The following is a 17948-nucleotide window of genomic DNA, read 5'->3' on the forward strand; positions in this document are numbered from 1 at the left end:
AGTAAATACAAATCCTTGTCACGTTAATAAAAACTTAATTAAACTTAAATATTACACTTATAAACATATTCCGTTTTATTCCGCACCTGCTGCAGCCCTGTTTCCAACCTACACCTGTGAATGGTAATTTGACAAGAAGAAGAGTAAGCAGATTTTGATTATTAGTGGAAATATTTATCAAAAATATTAAATTTATTCAATTTTACAAAGTTTAGTCCAATAAACGCAGTTGAGGACTTTAAGAGGCGTAGACCCAATCATGCCACTGCTTTAGGGAAAGTGGAGCACCCTTAAACTGCGGTTTTTGCGGGGAGGAACCCACAACAAAAGCACACCCACCAAATAATCCGCGATTACTCATCGCCAAAATGTCTGGGAATCCTTTCGACAGCGATGAGGACCAAAGTTCGGCCAGCGGGGAGATCCTAGAGGGTTTCCTATGTCCCATTTGCCGTGCGGACCTCAAGTCCATCGATGTGCTCACAGATCATTTTGCCCGCCAGCATGCCGAGGAGGAGGCGGCCTTGAAATCCTTTAAAGACATCTTTACCAAGGCGAAGAAGAAGATCCTGAACCCATTTGAGGATGAGAAGGCAGCACCCGCTGCCTCGCCCGGAGGTTCCTCCTCGGCAGCGGCTGGCAGAAATCCCAATGGCAACGGAGATCGCAATGGACCCAGTAATGCCCGCTCCCGTCTAAACGTTTTCAACCACATGGGCAGGCAGCAGGCAGGTGCCGAGTGCTCCCACTTTGAGTACTTCCAGTCCATCAGGAATCCCCGGCTGGAGCGGTATGCTAGCGAAACAAACAAGTTGATAATTCGCCTGCATCGTCTGCTGAAGGATCTGCCTGCGGATTCAGTGCAGCGGCGACAGCACGAACAGCAGACTGTTGCCTGGCTGGATGGCAGTTCCGTCAAGTTGTGCCCCAGCTGCGCCAAGAGCTTTCACTTTGCCCGAAGACAACACCACTGCCGCTTGTGTGGAGGCATTATGTGCAACGATTGCTCCAAGTTCCTGCCCCTGGAGGATGCCAGTTAGTTAGCTTGTAATCTTGATCGTAAATTCTTGTTAGCCCCTTTATAATTCTCTAGTGCAACTGGCCAGCCTCTCCACCACTAGAAGTGAACCCCTACAGCAGCTACACCAACAGGAGAACGCTATCCGGCTGTGCGAGCACTGCCTCTGGCTGTTGGACACGCGACGGGACATGCACGAGAGTCGTACTTGTCGCCCACTACTCATGCAGGTCTACGAACAAATTCGCCAACTGCAGAAGGAGGTAACCCCGGATCTGGACATGTATCTGAAGATCATCAATAGCCTGAACGAAGGGGACACCATCTTTACGCTAGCGGATGCTGGTGCTCTGCGCGGCAAGATCGGACAAGTTGCCGAAGCCATGGACATGAGGAGCAAGCGAATTCTAGCCATATTCTGTGAGCCCGGAAGTCGTGAGGAGGCCTTGAAGAAGGCCATTAGGTTGGGCTGCATCCAAGCCATTAAGGAGCGCATGCTATCGCTGCCACCACTGCCAGACGAGGCGCACATCCGCCAGATGCAGGAGCGCCGACGCATGGAAACGCAACAACGTATCCTTACTGAGCAGCGCATGGCCATGGAAGCCTACGAGCGAAATAACCAGGCCGCCAACCAAACGGGAGTGGGTGTTCCGGGTCCTGAAAGTGGTTCCTTCGCCCAGGGGGTAAGTACATATATATTTTGCTGGAAAGCTCCCTTCTAAACCTCTGTTCCCCAGTCGGATCTTCAATCCCTGACCAACTGGTCGGCCCCGCAGGCGGCCAGCAAATCCACCCTGGATGATCCGCTGATCGAGCAGATCAACATCATTAAGGGATACATTAAACAAGCGCGTCAGGACATGAACTTCGAAGTGGTTGAGACACTGGAACTGAATCTTCGCGAGCTACAGCGCGAGGTGTACGAGCGACAGCGCCAGTCCCAAGGCAGCACCGCCGCCTCACCCACAGAGGCCTAGGCAGTATCCTATATAGTTTAATATATAACCATTCCCGCAATGACAAATTAAATGCTTTACGTTACGCATTTGTGGTGTATTTTGTGCGAAATCTGGAAAATCGAAGTTTGTGCGTTCGACGACAACTGAGATTATAAAATGCAATATCCTTTGGTGATTAAATCTAGGACTTGAGGCCCACAGAGGCGATCAGGGCCTTGGCCTTGGTGATGTAGGCACCTTGGGCGTCGGCATTGCTCATTCCCTTGCGGTTGTTCCAAGCCTCCCACTTGGCCTTGCCCTTGAAGTCGAGGAAGCCCGGTTTATCTGGATCGGACTCGTATTAGAAATGGTGAGAATATGGCAGGGACAACGCCCGGAACCCACCTGTATTGCAATCGCCCACTGTGGCCTGTTTGTACAAGCTGTAAAGCTCCAAGAGGTCATTGTCCGACGGCGTTGTGTTCAGATTCTTCACATCCTCGGCCGCCTGGTTGAATTCCTGTGGATTAAGAAGTTGAAGGTTTGCTCCTTAATAAGCAAATACAATTTTCGAGAAGGTTGCTAGCTCACTTGTAATTCGGACATTTTTTTCTAGGATTTCTATCTAGCGGAAGTGTACCTTTGGAAAATAATTGCAAAAACAACGACGGACAATGACCATATGACAAATATATCGGAATAGTATCGCAGGGATGCATCGGATGCAGCGGGAAAGTTATAAGCCGATTTATCGATATATTATATTTATATATATTTATACTTTGGGTAACTCCCTATTTAAAAATACGATTTAAGTTTTATTTTACATTCTGTTGTACATAAGGCACCCACAGTCTGCTATTTCGGTGCAGGCGGAATAATTCCAGGCGTTCTGCAACGTATAAAAAAACAAGAATTGTTTACAAGTACAATACAGTAATAGCAATATTTAAAATGTACCTTTCCACACCATCATAGCCCTCCCAATACTGAAGCAGCTTTTTGTCCAAGCTGGTCATCGGCTTACCACTCCTCAGCTTTCCCCGGGCAGCGTATCTCCAGCGAATGAGCCACCTCCACCAGTAATCCGAGCTGGCTCGGCCAAGGCGGGAAAACAGCTCTAACCAACAAGCATCGGTCCGGTGTAGATGGGGCAACCGCGGGTTGCCCTTCATGGCGTCTATCACCATCTTCTTTCGGTCTCCTGGTATAAATAGTTCTACATAATTGGGAGATCAAATATTATATTGGTATTTCAAAATGTAATTTAAATTATTATTAGTATGTTTTTGCTCTTGGCTGTGCATATGGTTCGGATTACTTACCTATATTGTAAATGGGTCCTTCGCCCAAGAACATGTCCATAGGAAAGAACTCCCCTGGGCGGGGGTGTAAAGGACGCATTGGACCGGGGTCATCTGCGTCCTCCTGGTCGACGAGTTGATTATCTCGGTCCATTCGCGCGAAAGCTTGCACAGTATTTGCATTCAGAGCGATGTTGTGCTATCGATAAGTCTATGTTGTGGTGTGACCAAAAGTTGGGAACGTCAGACCGATATTCGCAGTCATGCAGCCCGGCGAAACCGGCGCTTTTTATTTCATTCAACTTGCAGCCCAAATAACAAAGCAAAGCTTAAATAATGTTAAGATAATAGAAAACATTTTATCAGCTACAATAATTTGGCCAAATAAAACGTGAGTGTACCAACGAACTTCCTGCTGTAATTTATATTTTATTTTCAGCCCACTGTGCAATCTCTCTTGCTCTCTCTCTCCAATTTGAACTCAAAAGAGAGAGGTTTATGCATGGTGATGTAAATGAATTCGTGTATTCAATATGTTTTCAATAAGCCAAAGGGGTGAATTGATTGTTTTTTTTTTATGTAAAGAATTCACAGTAAATATTTGCGTGGAACTGAACTCATTGAAAAGCTTAAACTTAAGCGTAATAAATGTGCTAAATGCTACAAATTCTATAAAAAAAAATAATAAAATTAAAATTAGTGCTTGGCTAAGGTTTTTTGTAACAAGATACTTAAATATTACGAAAAAAGAGAAATACATGAAATGGATACTTTTCGTGGGATTTGCTCCCCATAAACGCAGCGAGAGAGCGGGAGAGCGAGTTTGAGTGGTTTTCCCGCTCGGTATTTAAGGCGACGGCAGCGCTCAAACACCCACTCAGTTCGAAATGTTTTCAACCGCGCTGTTCGTGTTTTCGGTGCTCCGCTAAAAGTAACAAAAAGTGCACAAATCGCCGGGAGAAAATGTTACATTAACGATATTTTGGGTTCCCGCTAAGCACACGGATATACGGATACCGAGCTATATAGTTTTGCAGCCCAAATCGGTGCAATAACCGGATTCGCGCAACAGAACGCGACGCCTGTAAAAATCGAAGCCGAACCGAAACAATAACAAATGCGCTAAAGTGCTTACCAAATAATTTGCACCGACAGAAAAAAGCGGTGTAAAGTGAGCCAAAGTGATCGAAAAAGATCTGAAAAGGTCGTTAAAAGAGAGAAAGTGGATGGTTCAGAGTGCGTTTCGTTGTTAAATCGGTAAAAATCGTTTAGTTTTGTTTTTGTTGTGGTCCCCTTCGCAGAGCTTATGCAAATGTGGTAAGACACACCGTGGAACTTACACACAATTTTTTGTTTTGCTCGCCTCAAACTGCCTAGCAACTCGATAAAAAGAGCGCTAAAACCTGAAGGTTATAACGTATTCATCGGTACATATTCAAGATTTACAAATAAAAAGTGTGAACATCTAACAAACAAGTCAAGCCACACATTTGATTTTCCATTCTGATTTCCCATGTTCTAGTTCTTTGTGTTTTTGATGTTTCCCCTCTCTCGTTTATTCCCTGTTTGCTTTTGTTAGACTTTTTTTTTTGGCCCCGTCTCTCTCACACCCTGTGTATTTTCAGCTGTTGATCTATTTTTAATTTCATTAACGTACTGCAAGTTTTTTAGATCCATTTATACGCCTCTATCTGTGTCAATTAGTTTGAGGAATTAGCGCAGGCTCAAAAAGCGTCAAATCAGCGTAAATAACTTTCATTTATTTACTTTTCTGCGCGGAGATAAGCGGTTTTGTTGAGAACCCCTTTCATTTACGAATAATTTCCTTTCCATTTCGCCGATAACGCCGCCAGAACTTGACCCATTGCTTCGAAAGCCATACTATTCATGGTCACGGATAAGCGGTTGGAAATCCAAAATATGAAAAAATGTAACATAGAAAAGCACTTCCATAACGCCTATTTGATATTATATAGCTGACGAATCTGACACAGCAATAAAATAATTATTTTATATCTATACAAAGAAAGCAGTTCCCTTAATGGTACTAGGTTTCCGAATTAATATTTAATCGTGTACAATTCGAAATGTTTTATATTGTCATAATTGTTAGTTGACAATTTTTTATACTGTTCTGATCGCATTTTCAATGCATAATATTAACGAGAATGAAAATTTTTTATAATTAGTTAAGTATTCCGTATTGTGTTTTTTTCAAAATATTAATTCCATTTAAGAAATACAAATAATTTTTTATAATATTCTATTTTTGTACCAAGACTAGAATTTTAACTGCTACTGTTTGCCCACATATGTACATAAGTGCGTTTGTATGACTATAGGTGAAAACTGGGTTTTCAGCGTTATCTGTCTTGAGTCTTGAGCATATGGCAAAAGGCCCACGACCTGCTGTTTGTTGTTAAGGGGGAATGCAACTCTTGGCACTTGTTTATTATTTACACACTTAAATTTTATACCGGTAGTCAGGTGATACGGGAGAAACTTATGGTCGAAATCGAACATCGAACAATTACACAGTCATTAATATAAGTTCGTCGGCAAATAAACAAAACAAAAAGAAGTGATCTAAATTCTCTGACACGAGTTTATATATTAGACAAGCAAAAGTTGTAGATAACATTTTAACCCAAGCATTTCAAAATGCCCCTCTTATTGAGTCATTTTTAAATGAGGCATTGCATCCGATTTGGTTTTTGCCTTTGGCTTCGGGGTCGCTTGTTGCTTTCCCATATATTTATTTGCAATCAATAAATGACGCATTTCATTCGTGAGACCCGCGACTATCGCCTGTCTAGACCTGTGGCATTATCACGGCTTGGAGTCTATATGTATTTGTTTTCTCAATGAAACCCTAATTCCCAGATGCTACTGATGACTTCATGAATATTTTTAAAAATTACCTACTTATTTATTCTTTTCATTCATTGTCATCGCATGCCTCTTTATACTAGTATTTGATTTATAATCAGATCAATGAAATGGAAATTTCGGCATGTGTTTATCTGTTGCAGTTTTTATACTTCTCTAAACAAGAAATTGTTTTGATTTGCGGTTATTTGCCTTTGAGTTGGTTACCGAAAGATTCTTGATGCCACTAAAATTGTAATGGAAACTCTAAGATATACACAAATCAAGCCATTCAACTTGGATGCCATGGAACATTGATTAATTGCCAAAAAAGAAGTAGAGAATCCTTAGTTTGCTATCATTAGTTCTCATTTAATTTATCAAAGTAGCTTTTTTGATTACTTCTTGGCTGCACGGCGGTCGGAAATGTTGTTGCAATTAGTTTATGTTGCCTTGTGCAACCTCGGAAAAGTTCTCCACAAACTGTTACAGTGTCAGTGCCTAACAGACCTTACCATGGAGAACCCACCCGCCGTCAACGAAATTTGGCACGAGAAAATTTCACTTTTATTGTGGAGAACCAACCAACAACAGCGACAACAGCCCATCCACATCTCTAACCCCATCTGTATGCTACACCATATACTATATACCACATACTATATGTGGGCAGATAGGATAGGTATCTTTTTTGGATGGGTGGCTGAGGGAGTAGGTTTTTGGGGAACCACATTTATAAAACTGCAACAGCTGCAGTTATTTTTCAGCTTGTTTTGTTTGTCGCTCGACGATGCCACTGCGATTTTTCTTTTGTTTTCTCGGGGTCCTTCTCTTTCAATTGGCCCGTCTCCCTCTTTTAACATATTTGCTATTCGATTTTTGCATATAACTCTTACAAAAAAATCCACGTGAAACACATTGAAAGCCATACGGATGAAATGAATTCACGTTCGATTTGATGTCTGAAAAATGGTGTCCAATTTCCGTTGAAGCGTCGAACAATGTTCGTCATTGTAAAATAGAAATACAAGAGTTTTTAAAGCCTAGAAAACTTAGTGAGCATGCGAAATACAAACTATTCTAAGTTAGCATAGTGAATTCGAAAAATCGATTTATTTTATAAAATGTTAATATTATTTTAAGAGCCAAGTCGTATTTTTTAGCGTACCAAACTCTTTTGCTTGGTCTATATTCTGTCTTATCTCCAGTGGCAGCTTAGCCTTTCCGGTTTTCTGGCCATCGCCCACAGGTAAAAAGGATGCATTTTAAGGAGGCGATATGCAGCAGATGTTATTGTTTCCTCTCCGTTTTTCTACCTGCACTTGGCCTTTGCCTTATGGTGGCCTTTTTTGAACTAAAATACTTTAATAAAATGCCGCCGCCAGAGGCGAGTGAGAAAAAATACTATAAAGCAAACGAATTCCTTAACATTTTATGCGTTGTTGCGTCATCGCACACGGAACACTAGTGGTACATATATACCCCCAAAACACAAATATATATGTACGTATGGTTCTATCTAGGAACAATAAAACAAAAGTCTCATACTGTCTGAGTCTGGTTTGGAATTTAGTCATCTGCCAGTCTCTCGACCACAGAACTTGTTTCCGATGTAGCTTTATTTTAGCGCTTTGAGCACATACCAACAACATATTTTACAATTTTATTTATTCGTGAATTTCCTTCTTCACTCACTTTATCTGCCATTTATTCTAAATGCCTTAATTAAATTTTAGTTTTATCGCAGTCAGTTTTATTTCCATCAGAAACAAAATTAATTTTTTGCTTATCGTGGCATTGTGGGTGTGAGGCCTGCAATCAGAAAATAAAATATAAATATTCGTTTGTACTAGCACACATATTCATTTAGATATAGTCGAATAGTTCTTGGTATCGAGTATATGTAGATGAATTCTAGCTGGTTGACTTCTCATGCGTGAATGTTTTTGTTTCGGTTTTTTCGCACTGTGTTGAAGGTCGTGAGAATGCGATTGAGTCTGGTTTTAGTCTGTTCGTTTAGTTTTCTTCTCAATTATTTTTCAGCATATTGTTTTGTCCTAATATTCGATCTTGAATGCCTCTTTACAAAGTGGGCAATGACGCGTTTGGCTGGCTATGGCCACGCTTCACTGCCAGTCAGGAATTTATTTATAAAGAATATTTCTATGCATGCACAGCATTTAGTTCTCGGATTAGTTTATAATATTGGAAAGTCCATAGGGACATTTAAGACTTGGTAACTTAGCTGGGCAGTCAGAATATCATAGTATTGCCACATTCAAAAGTAAGAACCTTATCAAATGTGCTTATGTCTGACTCACATAATCATTATATTAAGGGTAGGTTATTTGTTCTCAAATATAAAATTGCATTTTTGTACGGTTTTCATAAAACCTTTATAACCTTAGTTAAACTTTTAACCATTATAGTGTAAGTAAGCTGTGGAACAATAAATAAACAGCCTAAAAGTTGGAAACGAAGTTAGATAACTTTCAATGTAATTTGACAAGCCCTACCTCTACCTGAATGTAAATGTTCCCTGTTTCGGGGTCATAACCTGTTGACTCAACTTTACCCTCAAGTCTAGTTGAGTCAACCATTTGGAAGCATGTTAATGCCAGGTCATAATTCTTAGGACCGCCTGTCAGGACGACACTCATTTGACAGCCTGGCCCTCCATTCCCAACCCCAATTTGCAAAGAAAAGTGTCTGGTAGAAACTGTTGCGTGTCTTCTCTGAGGGATTTGGGAATGTAACGAAGGTTGGACAAACTATTCCGTTGATGTATGATGATGAATTGGGGGGAATATGACATTTTTCTGGCTTAAATGGAGCTTTCAGCCAAAAGAATCCTCCCGTATTTTTCTTTTTTTTTACCGCACGTCAGACGGTAATGAAATTAGCAAGTGAAAGGCAAAGGCAACTGTCATAAAATGGCAAAAAAGACATTTACGACAGACCAAATGAAATGGAAAGTGGAAAGGATGTGCCGATGGAAAAAGTCGTGACCAGTCCATTACCATTTCGCTACATTTGTCACTATTAATGTCGCGTTAGCAGGACGCGACAATTTTCTGGGCGGAGTAATTGCACACATGTCGGCTAGTGTACGTGCTCAGCGGGCTCTTTTTTTAACCTTTCAAATAGATTAAAAAAGGGCAATAGGAGTAAAAAACCAATTGAAATAAACCATGAAAACGGACGAGTAACTAACTGCTTCTGTTACTTCGACGAATGCATCAGCCAAATTGTTTGTTAATGGAAAACAACGCAGGAGCTATGCCTTTTTGCTACTCCCCTCGTTTTAGACACACAGCACACACGGCGGATGTGTAATATGCTCTGACAGGTCAAACAGAGAAGCGCGCTGCACATTTTATGATATTTGCACACTATGGAGTCTCCACAGGCCGCAGCGCCCACTTGCCCCTGCCACTTTGTAGTCGATTCACTTGTGCACAGCTGGTGCAGTTTACCATGGGCCAAAGTCGTTAAATGCCCGGTAAAATATTTGTGGGTTGTTTAAAATATTATAGCTTAAATGATTTAATTCCTATGTATGTATATCTCACAAGGCAAGAACTTTAATGGTACTTAACTTTATTATCTTGCATTTAAAAAGTAGTAAAATTAATTTCGAAATATTATAGCATTTAAAGCATCTATGTATGTTTATACACTTTATTTCAGTAAAGGGTTTACTAATAAGTCTAATTTTGAATTTTGAAATATTATAGCACTTAAAGCATTTATGTATGTTTATACAATTTATTTCAGTAAAGGGTTTTCTAATAAATCCTTTCTTAAGTAAAGCTGCATTTAAATTATTTTAAATGCATTTTTTGAAAACTATGATCTTCAAGAAATTGGTTGCCTTTAAATTAATATTCATACGAAAAATACAGTAGCAATCTATTAATATTTTTGAGGAATATAATTTTATTAAATAATCTTCACTTATTAGTTCGTTCTCCAATTATTTTAGGGGGGCTAAGACTTAAAGGAATTAAGTGTTAGAAATTCTATTTTAAGACAACCTAAGAATTTTTTCCACCGTGGGTGTGGTTTTGGGGCTCGTACGCCAAGATAAATGTAGGCCAAGACCAGAGGCGAATATGCATTTTGGTTAGCTCCTGCTCCTGTGTCCCGCTCCTTTCCTTGGCCATCCCATCTCCTGTCACTTTGAGTGAAACGAAGGCGTTGGCCACAGCTTGTTGGCCCATTAGCTCACTCTTTCTGCCCTTGGTCATATAAACACACGAGTATGTGTGTCTTTGTGGGGTCGCAACCACTTTGAAATTAATTTCCCTTGTGAAATTTACGTATACGTAATTGTAAGTAATGCCCCTCCACTCACGCTCTGCATAAAACATCGTGGAAAATGCTGCAAGTGACCCAATTCTTCTGCAGATATCCCCGAAACTGCTCCCGGTGCATATGAAATTAACGATTCCACTTGGATTTATCGCACACAAACCACAATTGTGTGATTCAATTAACCCTTGTTAATGAATGCGGGCCCGATGAAAAATAATTAATTTGGTTTGTTATTCTTGATGAAATATATCATGACCTCTTAAAATGCCGGCTGTTATTGCTCAGATAAAAACCACTTTATAAATTAATAAAAGTTGTTTTCTTTTAATATTTTATAAAACAAGAATTTAAATACAAGTTTTCACTGTTAAAGTTTGTTTTTCGAGCAGAACTTTTAACAAGTACGATTCTTATTCGTTCGACATGTTTTTGAAAACCAAACTCCCTAGAGTGTAAGTTATTCTCAAACTTTTAGTTTTTTAAGAAGCTAACGACTACACGTGAACCTTTCAGCAAGTTATAAACATTCTGATGACTTCTACCTAATTCTTTCAACTTTCTGTAAAAAAACGACATGTGAAGTCTTCCACTTCTAGCGCTTTTATGGGCGAGCTTACTTGTCAAACGCACACGAAGAATGTGAAATGAAATTTGTTCATTATTTTCGCTACTCCCTTTTTTCAGTACGAGTTTCGCGTGTTTTCAAGTAATTATGCTTTGATTCTCCGATAGCCATTTTTCTTTTTAAAGCTCCCGAAGCCGCGTGGCAACAAGGGGTTAACAATGGCCCAAGTTGTGACATTGACAGTCTTCAAATAAAGTGACGTCATCATCCGAAAAGTTGAACCGGAATCAAAAATCGTGTGACATGCACCCGTGTGACATCTACGTATTTATAGCGACAATTGCAGCAAGAAGTAAAAAAAAATACAAACAGGGAGAGGTCTCCAAGCCACCGCAATAATTCTGAGATTACGAGGTTCTAAATAAGAACTAAACCTCAACAAAAAAAAGTGGACACTAAAAATAGAGCTAGTTGAAAATGGGTAGAAATAAAAAGGAAAAGCTCAGGCCAGTCGTTTGGACATTTGTAATTAATGGTAAATTAATGGCCCACGGACACGCGGCAAGGGAGGAAGAAGCACAGACTAACTAGACAGAGATTAGGTGACTTTGTCAACGCTTTTCCGACTTTTCCGGTTCGCCACTGCACTTGGGAAAATAGAATTGCAAATCTTATTGCAAGATGCCAACGCCCAGACAAAGTTCAAGTGGCTGGCAGACTTGGCAATGAAGCTGTGAAGCTCCGCTAATGAATGTCAGGGGGGGGGGGGGTTTCCAAGACGAGGGTGTGGATGTGGATGAAGGTCGGGCTGAGCTCTACATGATAGCTCCCTGGCAATTGAGTTCCTCGCTTGCAGCTTTATTTCATTATTCATGTAAGCCGCTTAAGATAAGACATTTCATCTTGGTTATGCAGAAACTTCCAGAAAGTTGGAATAGCTTTTGCGACTAGGGTTATTGTCTTAAATTTTGTTCTCAGAAAATACAATTTTAAAATTTTAAAGAATAAGATAGCAAGTATAAATCATCCTCCAAAGAATTCCTAATATATAAAGTGTGCATCATTTACGAAAGACAATAACATTTAAGAACACAAGTAGACTTTCTGAAATAAAAGTTTACTCGTAAATATATCAGCCATTTGTACATCCCAGAATGATTTATATGAAAGGAATACTTTAAAATCACGCATACGCCATGTGGGACATTTTGCCACCAGCTGTCTGCGTTCCATACAAAACAAATGTTAATGTTTATTTTCAAGTGCCAAAACATGCATTTCCCTGCATTAACCATGTCGAACAATGGCAACATTGGGAATCTCAATACCCAGGCGACATTGAAGTGTCCGTTGCAAATATGTGTGCCAAGTTAACCCAATAAAAGCACATGCAAACGCTACTTATGTTTGATATTCTTGCTCTGATGTAGCAAATAGAAAGAAAATAAACATTTGGATCGGAATGGAAATGGAAATGGAAATTCGAATCGAAATTGAAACAGAAAACGAAAGCAGCAACAGGCCCAAAAGGCACCCCAATCATTGGGAACTGACAACAGCAGCTGGCCTCTCGATTGGCATATAGATATCTGGGTATCCATATACATTATAATGCTTATATATAATGCCCAACGGCAGCAGTAGCAGCAGCTCAATCAGCGATGCGTGCATGGCAAATGAATTAGTAGCGAATAACACGCGGGTTAAACCCTCTTCTTCTGGCATTTCATATTCATTGTCATTGCGGGTGGATGGGTCCCAAAAAGGGGGTGTGCGCTTTGGAATGCCTGTAGGCCCATAATCAAGCACCAAAGCATAGAAGCAACACGTGTCTCATTCGATTTTTATGGAAGGATGAGACGTGCGGCTCTGTTTTCGCGAATGGAAGTGGATGTTCTGATTCTGGTCTTACCCCTTTTTTCAAAAAAGCGGGGGATAATATAATAAAATCTCAAAAAATGAATTGCTATAAAGAATTATAAAGATTAGTTCAAATAATGTTGAGTTTTCTATGGAACCCTTATTCAAAATACTTTAAAAATGTTTCAATATTTAAAAATGCCGCGAATTCTTTAGTAGTCATGGTATAGGTTGCCTTTAACCCAAAAACTAATACTTATGATAGTTATAAGCTTTGTTGAATATACTGATACTAATCAAATGTATATTAAGTTAATAATTGTTAAACCCTTTTCAATGACCTTTTAAAGCTTGCAAAAGTGATTAGTATATTTTATAAAAAACTCTTCTTGAAAGCTGCATATCTACCCTTTTATCTTGGTACGCAAACTTTTTGCTGTGTTTGTGTATTAAACATCCGTATAGACAGTCGCATTTCCATCAGCATTATTGTGCCATTAGACATCTGCTCAGACAGGGATCTCCTGCCCGCCCCCTCTTCTCCATGCCCCAACAACCAGCATTTATTTTGCTGAAATAGTAGAGTGCTTTTTTCGTTTTTTATATGCCTACTACTGCTTTTTATCGCCAGTTGGGGGCTCTCCCGGCTCGTTGTTGTAGTTGTATCAGTCATTTTTTTACTGTCTAGCTGAATCTGTTTGTTTGCCCAAGGGCGGCGGGGGCGTGGTGGGTGGTTTGGGGATTTAGAGGGGTTAGGTGTGGCACCACTTGAGGTTTGTCGGTTCGGTGGCTCAACCGCCAGAACCTCGCTGTTCGTTTTTTTTTTTTGGATTTACCGCCTCTCTTATTAGCCGGCATTATATGTCGGATATATTTGCGTTGGAGGCGTGGGTGGATTCTTCTCTTCCCTCAGTTTCTCACCCTTTTTTTTGCTTTCTTTGTTTGCCCCATTGTTGCTCTTATTAACCGAGCCAAAAAATGAAGAATTAAAAAGTTTTCTACATGCCAAATTACGTCATTGGTGTTGATCTTTTTTCGCCATTCACTGAAATTAGCAGTTTTGTATATGTTTTTTGCTTGTTTTTTTGCTTGTTTTTTGCATTCTTCTTGCCTTGTGTATGTGAGGCATCAGGTCAGGAATTCATGCCACTTTTCGCCATTTGATGTTATCCAAGCGATCGGATGTAGATGAATAACTTGTGCGAGTTTTAGGAAGCAAAAGAAAAACACTTATTATAAAAAATAGCAACGAGTTTTTACTGATAAGGCACATTTACATTTACCACTCTTTTTCGTTTAACTTGACTTCTGAATTTTTTTATCTTGAGTGTGGCATAGCAAAAAAATAAGAAAAGGAGAGCCTCAACCTTTCTATTAGTATTTCAGAAAACCTAATCACAAAAAAAAATGTAAGATAAGGTTAGCTGAAATATTTTAAAAACTAGGAAACTGTAGTTTATATGTTTTATATTATATTTACAATTGCATTATTTGATATTGATCTTTTTACTATTTTTCTTAAGCAAACTTTTTTATCGAAAGTGAAATATTTTATCTTAAAACGTTTGTCATGCTCTTCGCCATTATCCTTACCATTCTTGATGGCTTTCTTCCTTTGTTTCAACAGTTTCTGCACCATTAATTTAAACCGTATTCGAATAAATGCCACATTATGTGCCATTGAATGTCAATTACACATTTATCCATAAGCCAACTTGTCGGTTGGACGTGACCCCCGTCTCCCTGATTTTGCTCCTTAAAGCTCGAGCTGCGTGGCCACTCCTCGCTCCTTTTGCAACTGGAAAATGTGGAAAGCGGAAGGGAAAATTGAAACTAACCCCACCCAATTCAGGATAGCGTGCGACTACCGACTGCCACGCCCACTTCTTAGCACGGGCTGGATTTTATTTGTTTTTTTCGCTAGTGTTAATTAAAAGTGTGTCAATGTTTATATCCGTAAATAAATAGTGCTTTTTTAGGGTCCGCCTTAAAAAGGACCATAAAGCTTTAAGCCTTAAAGTGTTAGCAACAGGCTTGCCCGGGGTTCATTTAACTGAAATTAAATTCTAATTGGTTTTTTTTATATCCTTTCAGCTGCTCTGCGCCGCTTGTGGCAACAAATTGCACTCGAAGCTGAGGCTTTTATGAATGCTACTAAGTCGGAGTCGGAGTCTGAGTCCGGAGACGCATCTGGTGGAGAAAGGAGGCGGGAGCATCCATCAAAATGGTCTTCAGCTATGCGTGCATGGTGCTCCAGCGCATCGTGGTGCCAGCGGTCCTGGTACTCGGTGAGTAAATTGGTTATGGATACAGATATGAGTTATTATACAATAATATTATAATAATTAGAGTTTTAAGGAAATTTATTTGGTCAAGCTATGACTCAAGATAAGGCTTGTACATTAAGGTTTTCCATTGAAAAACATAAAGATTGTAATTATTTCTTGGAATAATTTCCTATAGCAAGAATGAAATCATTTTTAGTTTAAACAACAAGTTAGTGTTTTCCAGAAAATAATCAGAGTATTTTTAACTTTTCACTTTTTTATTCAAATTTAACATTACCAATCTTCCTGACTTATGGAACACAGATATAAGTTATTATATAATAATATTATAATAATTAGAATTTTAAGGAAATTTATTTGGTCAAGCTATAACTCAAGATGAGGCTTGTACTTTAAGGTTTTCCATTGAAAAACATAAAGAATGAAATCATTTTTAGTTTAAACAACAAGTTGTTAGTGCTTTACGGAAAATAATCAAACTATTTTCAACTTATCACTTTTTTATTTAAATTTAACTAACGTTACCATCTTCCTGACTTTTTAGCTGCGCTGATGCGACCAGTGGGCATATCCTTTGTGTACCTGCTGATGTTCTTTATTTCGCCCTTCGTGCCCCTGGCCACGCGTCGCAACTTTAAGGGATCTGTGACGGCCTTCTTCATCATCCTGCTGGCGCTGAGCACGCTGGTCCTTTTGGGTCACATAACGCTCCAGATTCTGGCGTTGAGCCTTACGCTCCCTATCTACAACTGCTCGTTCAGTGAGCACCTACTGCGACACATTGGCTTCGTGAGCTTTATTGATCTGAGGTGGGTGTTTGTTTATTTTGGATAACAACATACTCATTTCTCAATTCTACATTTCTCCTTTTCCAGGGCATTGGCCATAATTGAATGGCTTGTGCCTGAGGTGCTGGTTTTCGCCACCTCCCTGGGATCGTATCTCACGGTTAAGCGAGTGGCCTCTCAGCCCGTCGGAACCGAGCAGTTGGAGAACGGAGAAGTGCCCGATGGCCAGGCGGAAAATGGCCAGTCCTCACAGGCACCTGCCACAGATGCCAATGGTGGAGATGTGCCCCAGCCGACGGCCACCACGCCACTGCAGCAGCAGCAACAGCAGCTGAGGAAACGCGTGTCCATGATCAGCCAGCACATCCACTTCGAGGGATTGATCAAGATCTGTGAGTAGAGTGTAAATGTATCAGAAATCTCTGGCATTATAATTCCAAACGAAAGTCACGTTTTAAGATAAACAAATATGGTTAAGCCTAAGGAAATGTACTAGGAAACTCAGTTAGATGTCAAGAGATTATGTTACTTTTCTAAGAATGTCGAGAGAGCCCTATCCATGTAAAGCAATATTTATTCTTCTTAAAGCAGAAAAAAAGATATATAAGAAGTATAAACACTTATAAATTCATAATAGTGAATCATTTGTAGCTTTTGAGAAACAGTGACGGTTATTACATGCCATTTTCAAACAACCCAGCCAGAGATTTCCGGAGCCCCCCTTGTGGGATGTTTTTCAATCAAAATTAATGAATCGCTTCCATCGACAGCTCCTCTGTTCTGCCTGGCCACGCTGTTCTTTGCTGCCGTGCTGCGTCCCTCGGTGCCCGGTGGTTTTTACTTTCTCATTTTCCTGCTGGCCGGCACCTACTGGGCAACCTGCCAGACGCTGCAACGGTGCGTGCCCCATCAGCGCCATCAATTCCGGACACATTTCTGACTTTCCCTTTGTATTCTCGCACCTTTTTCTGCAGGGGCTTCGCGTTGTTGCTGCGCTGCGTGATGGTCGTCCTCGTGCTGCACTCCCTGTCCATTGTATCCTACCAGACGCCGTGGATGCAGAGCCACCTCAATCATACCACCCTGACAGCCCGGTAAGTGGCAGGCGGCTCACTGTGCCGGGCATCATCTGACTTTCATTTTATCTCTGTGCCCATCAGCTTGATTGGACTGGAACCGCTCATTGAATCCTACTGCAAGCCGGACCTACGATACGTTCTGTACAATACTACGCTGTCACTGGACTCATATCTCAATCCCTTTGCCTTGTTTTTTGCCTATTTCGCACTGGCCCTGACCACCAAGCATCTCATTAGGCCACGGGTAAGTTACAACTAGGGGGGAGCTTTAAGTTTGAGTATCTCTTACATACGCTGGCTTAGAGGCATAATTAGATAGGACTGAAGGCTAGTATCCTTATCAAAAAGGAAGTTAGTGAACTGGCTTTCAGTCTTAACTAAAAACCAGGCCAATCTGGGGACATAGTTTTATCTGCTCTCAATTTCTGCTCTTCTTCTGCTGCCATTTGCATCCGGATAAACCACTTCAATTTCAAACTGTCTAACACGACAAACTCTGCACGCCTTAAAAAACATATGAAACACTTCTAACACCTAACAAAAAAAACGTCACTAACACACTACACCGAACATCAAACACCTGAACTCACGAACACCGGAACACTGGACCATTGGGCCACTGCTCTTAGTTGGAAGCGAAGCCCGCCACCGCATTTGGCCAGCAGCTAGATTGCAATAGCAGCAGCATCAACAACACCACCGGCAACAAGGTCAACCGCCAGCTATCGCTGCTCACCTCGCAGACGTCGCGGGGTCGTCGGGATGGGTCCAATCCTGGCGGAGGTGGAGCCACCATTACCACCACCACCACCACCACCTCGGCCACAATCCGCAATCAGCGCTTGAGTGTAAGCGAGCGAGTGGATTGGGATTAGGGCTTTACTTCATCCTGGGTTCAGCGTGTGAATGTTGAATATTTT

General features: G+C 40.6%; 4 protein-coding genes across 23 annotated transcripts in view; 2 read left to right on the forward strand and 2 right to left on the reverse strand.

Moving 5' to 3' along the window:
- Window positions 1-79: 79 nt before the first annotated feature.
- Window positions 80-2066, forward strand: LOC119548171 (rabenosyn-5). Of its 2 annotated transcripts, XM_037855284.1 has the most exons (4): window positions 80-143; window positions 211-1035; window positions 1094-1704; window positions 1759-2066. In XM_037855284.1, exons 2-4 carry the CDS (start codon window positions 369-371, stop codon window positions 1996-1998), a joined length of 1518 nt encoding a protein of 505 aa, XP_037711212.1. In that variant the 5' UTR covers window positions 80-143; window positions 211-368; the 3' UTR covers window positions 1999-2066. The 2 variants fall into 2 exon arrangements, with proteins under 2 accessions (XP_037711212.1, XP_037711211.1); XM_037855283.1 differs by lacking the exon at window positions 80-143 and having other exon boundaries at window positions 175-1035.
- On the reverse strand, window positions 2054-2659 carry LOC119548172 (acyl-CoA-binding protein). Its single transcript, XM_037855285.1, has 3 exons — window positions 2551-2659; window positions 2365-2479; window positions 2054-2304 (listed from the first exon to the last, which is right to left on the reverse strand). Exons 1-3 carry the CDS (start codon window positions 2563-2565, stop codon window positions 2162-2164), a joined length of 273 nt encoding a protein of 90 aa, XP_037711213.1. The 5' UTR covers window positions 2566-2659; the 3' UTR covers window positions 2054-2161.
- Window positions 2660-2798: 139 nt separating this feature from the next.
- Window positions 2799-3417, reverse strand: LOC119546170. The gene is made up of 3 exons (XM_037852290.1): window positions 3285-3417; window positions 2920-3178; window positions 2799-2851 (listed from the first exon to the last, which is right to left on the reverse strand). The coding sequence occupies exons 1-3, from the start codon at window positions 3415-3417 to the stop codon at window positions 2818-2820; spliced, it is 426 nt and encodes a 141-aa protein (XP_037708218.1). The 3' UTR covers window positions 2799-2817.
- A 736-nt stretch (window positions 3418-4153) lies between these two features.
- LOC119548724 (piezo-type mechanosensitive ion channel component) overlaps window positions 4154-17948 on the forward strand; it is a 28675-nt gene continuing 14880 nt past the window's right edge. For 9 of the 19 annotated variants that reach the window (XM_037856212.1, XM_037856217.1, XM_037856218.1 and 6 more), the window contains exons 1-8: window positions 4154-4580; window positions 14968-15161; window positions 15706-15970; window positions 16037-16341; window positions 16720-16846; window positions 16924-17043; window positions 17110-17272; window positions 17658-17876. In XM_037856212.1, coding sequence (XP_037712140.1) covers window positions 15098-15161; window positions 15706-15970; window positions 16037-16341; window positions 16720-16846; window positions 16924-17043; window positions 17110-17272; window positions 17658-17876 — 1263 coding nt within the window. In that variant the 5' untranslated portion in view covers window positions 4154-4580; window positions 14968-15097. The remainder of the gene's footprint in view (window positions 4581-14967; window positions 15162-15705; window positions 15971-16036; window positions 16342-16719; window positions 16847-16923; window positions 17044-17109; window positions 17273-17657; window positions 17877-17948) is intronic. The other 10 variants (XM_037856219.1, XM_037856223.1, XM_037856224.1 and 7 more) reach the window with 4 other exon arrangements.

This window comes from Drosophila subpulchrella, chromosome 2L, assembly GCF_014743375.2.
Source record: "Drosophila subpulchrella strain 33 F10 #4 breed RU33 chromosome 2L, RU_Dsub_v1.1 Primary Assembly, whole genome shotgun sequence".
NCBI lineage: Eukaryota > Metazoa > Arthropoda > Insecta > Diptera > Drosophilidae > Drosophila > Drosophila subpulchrella.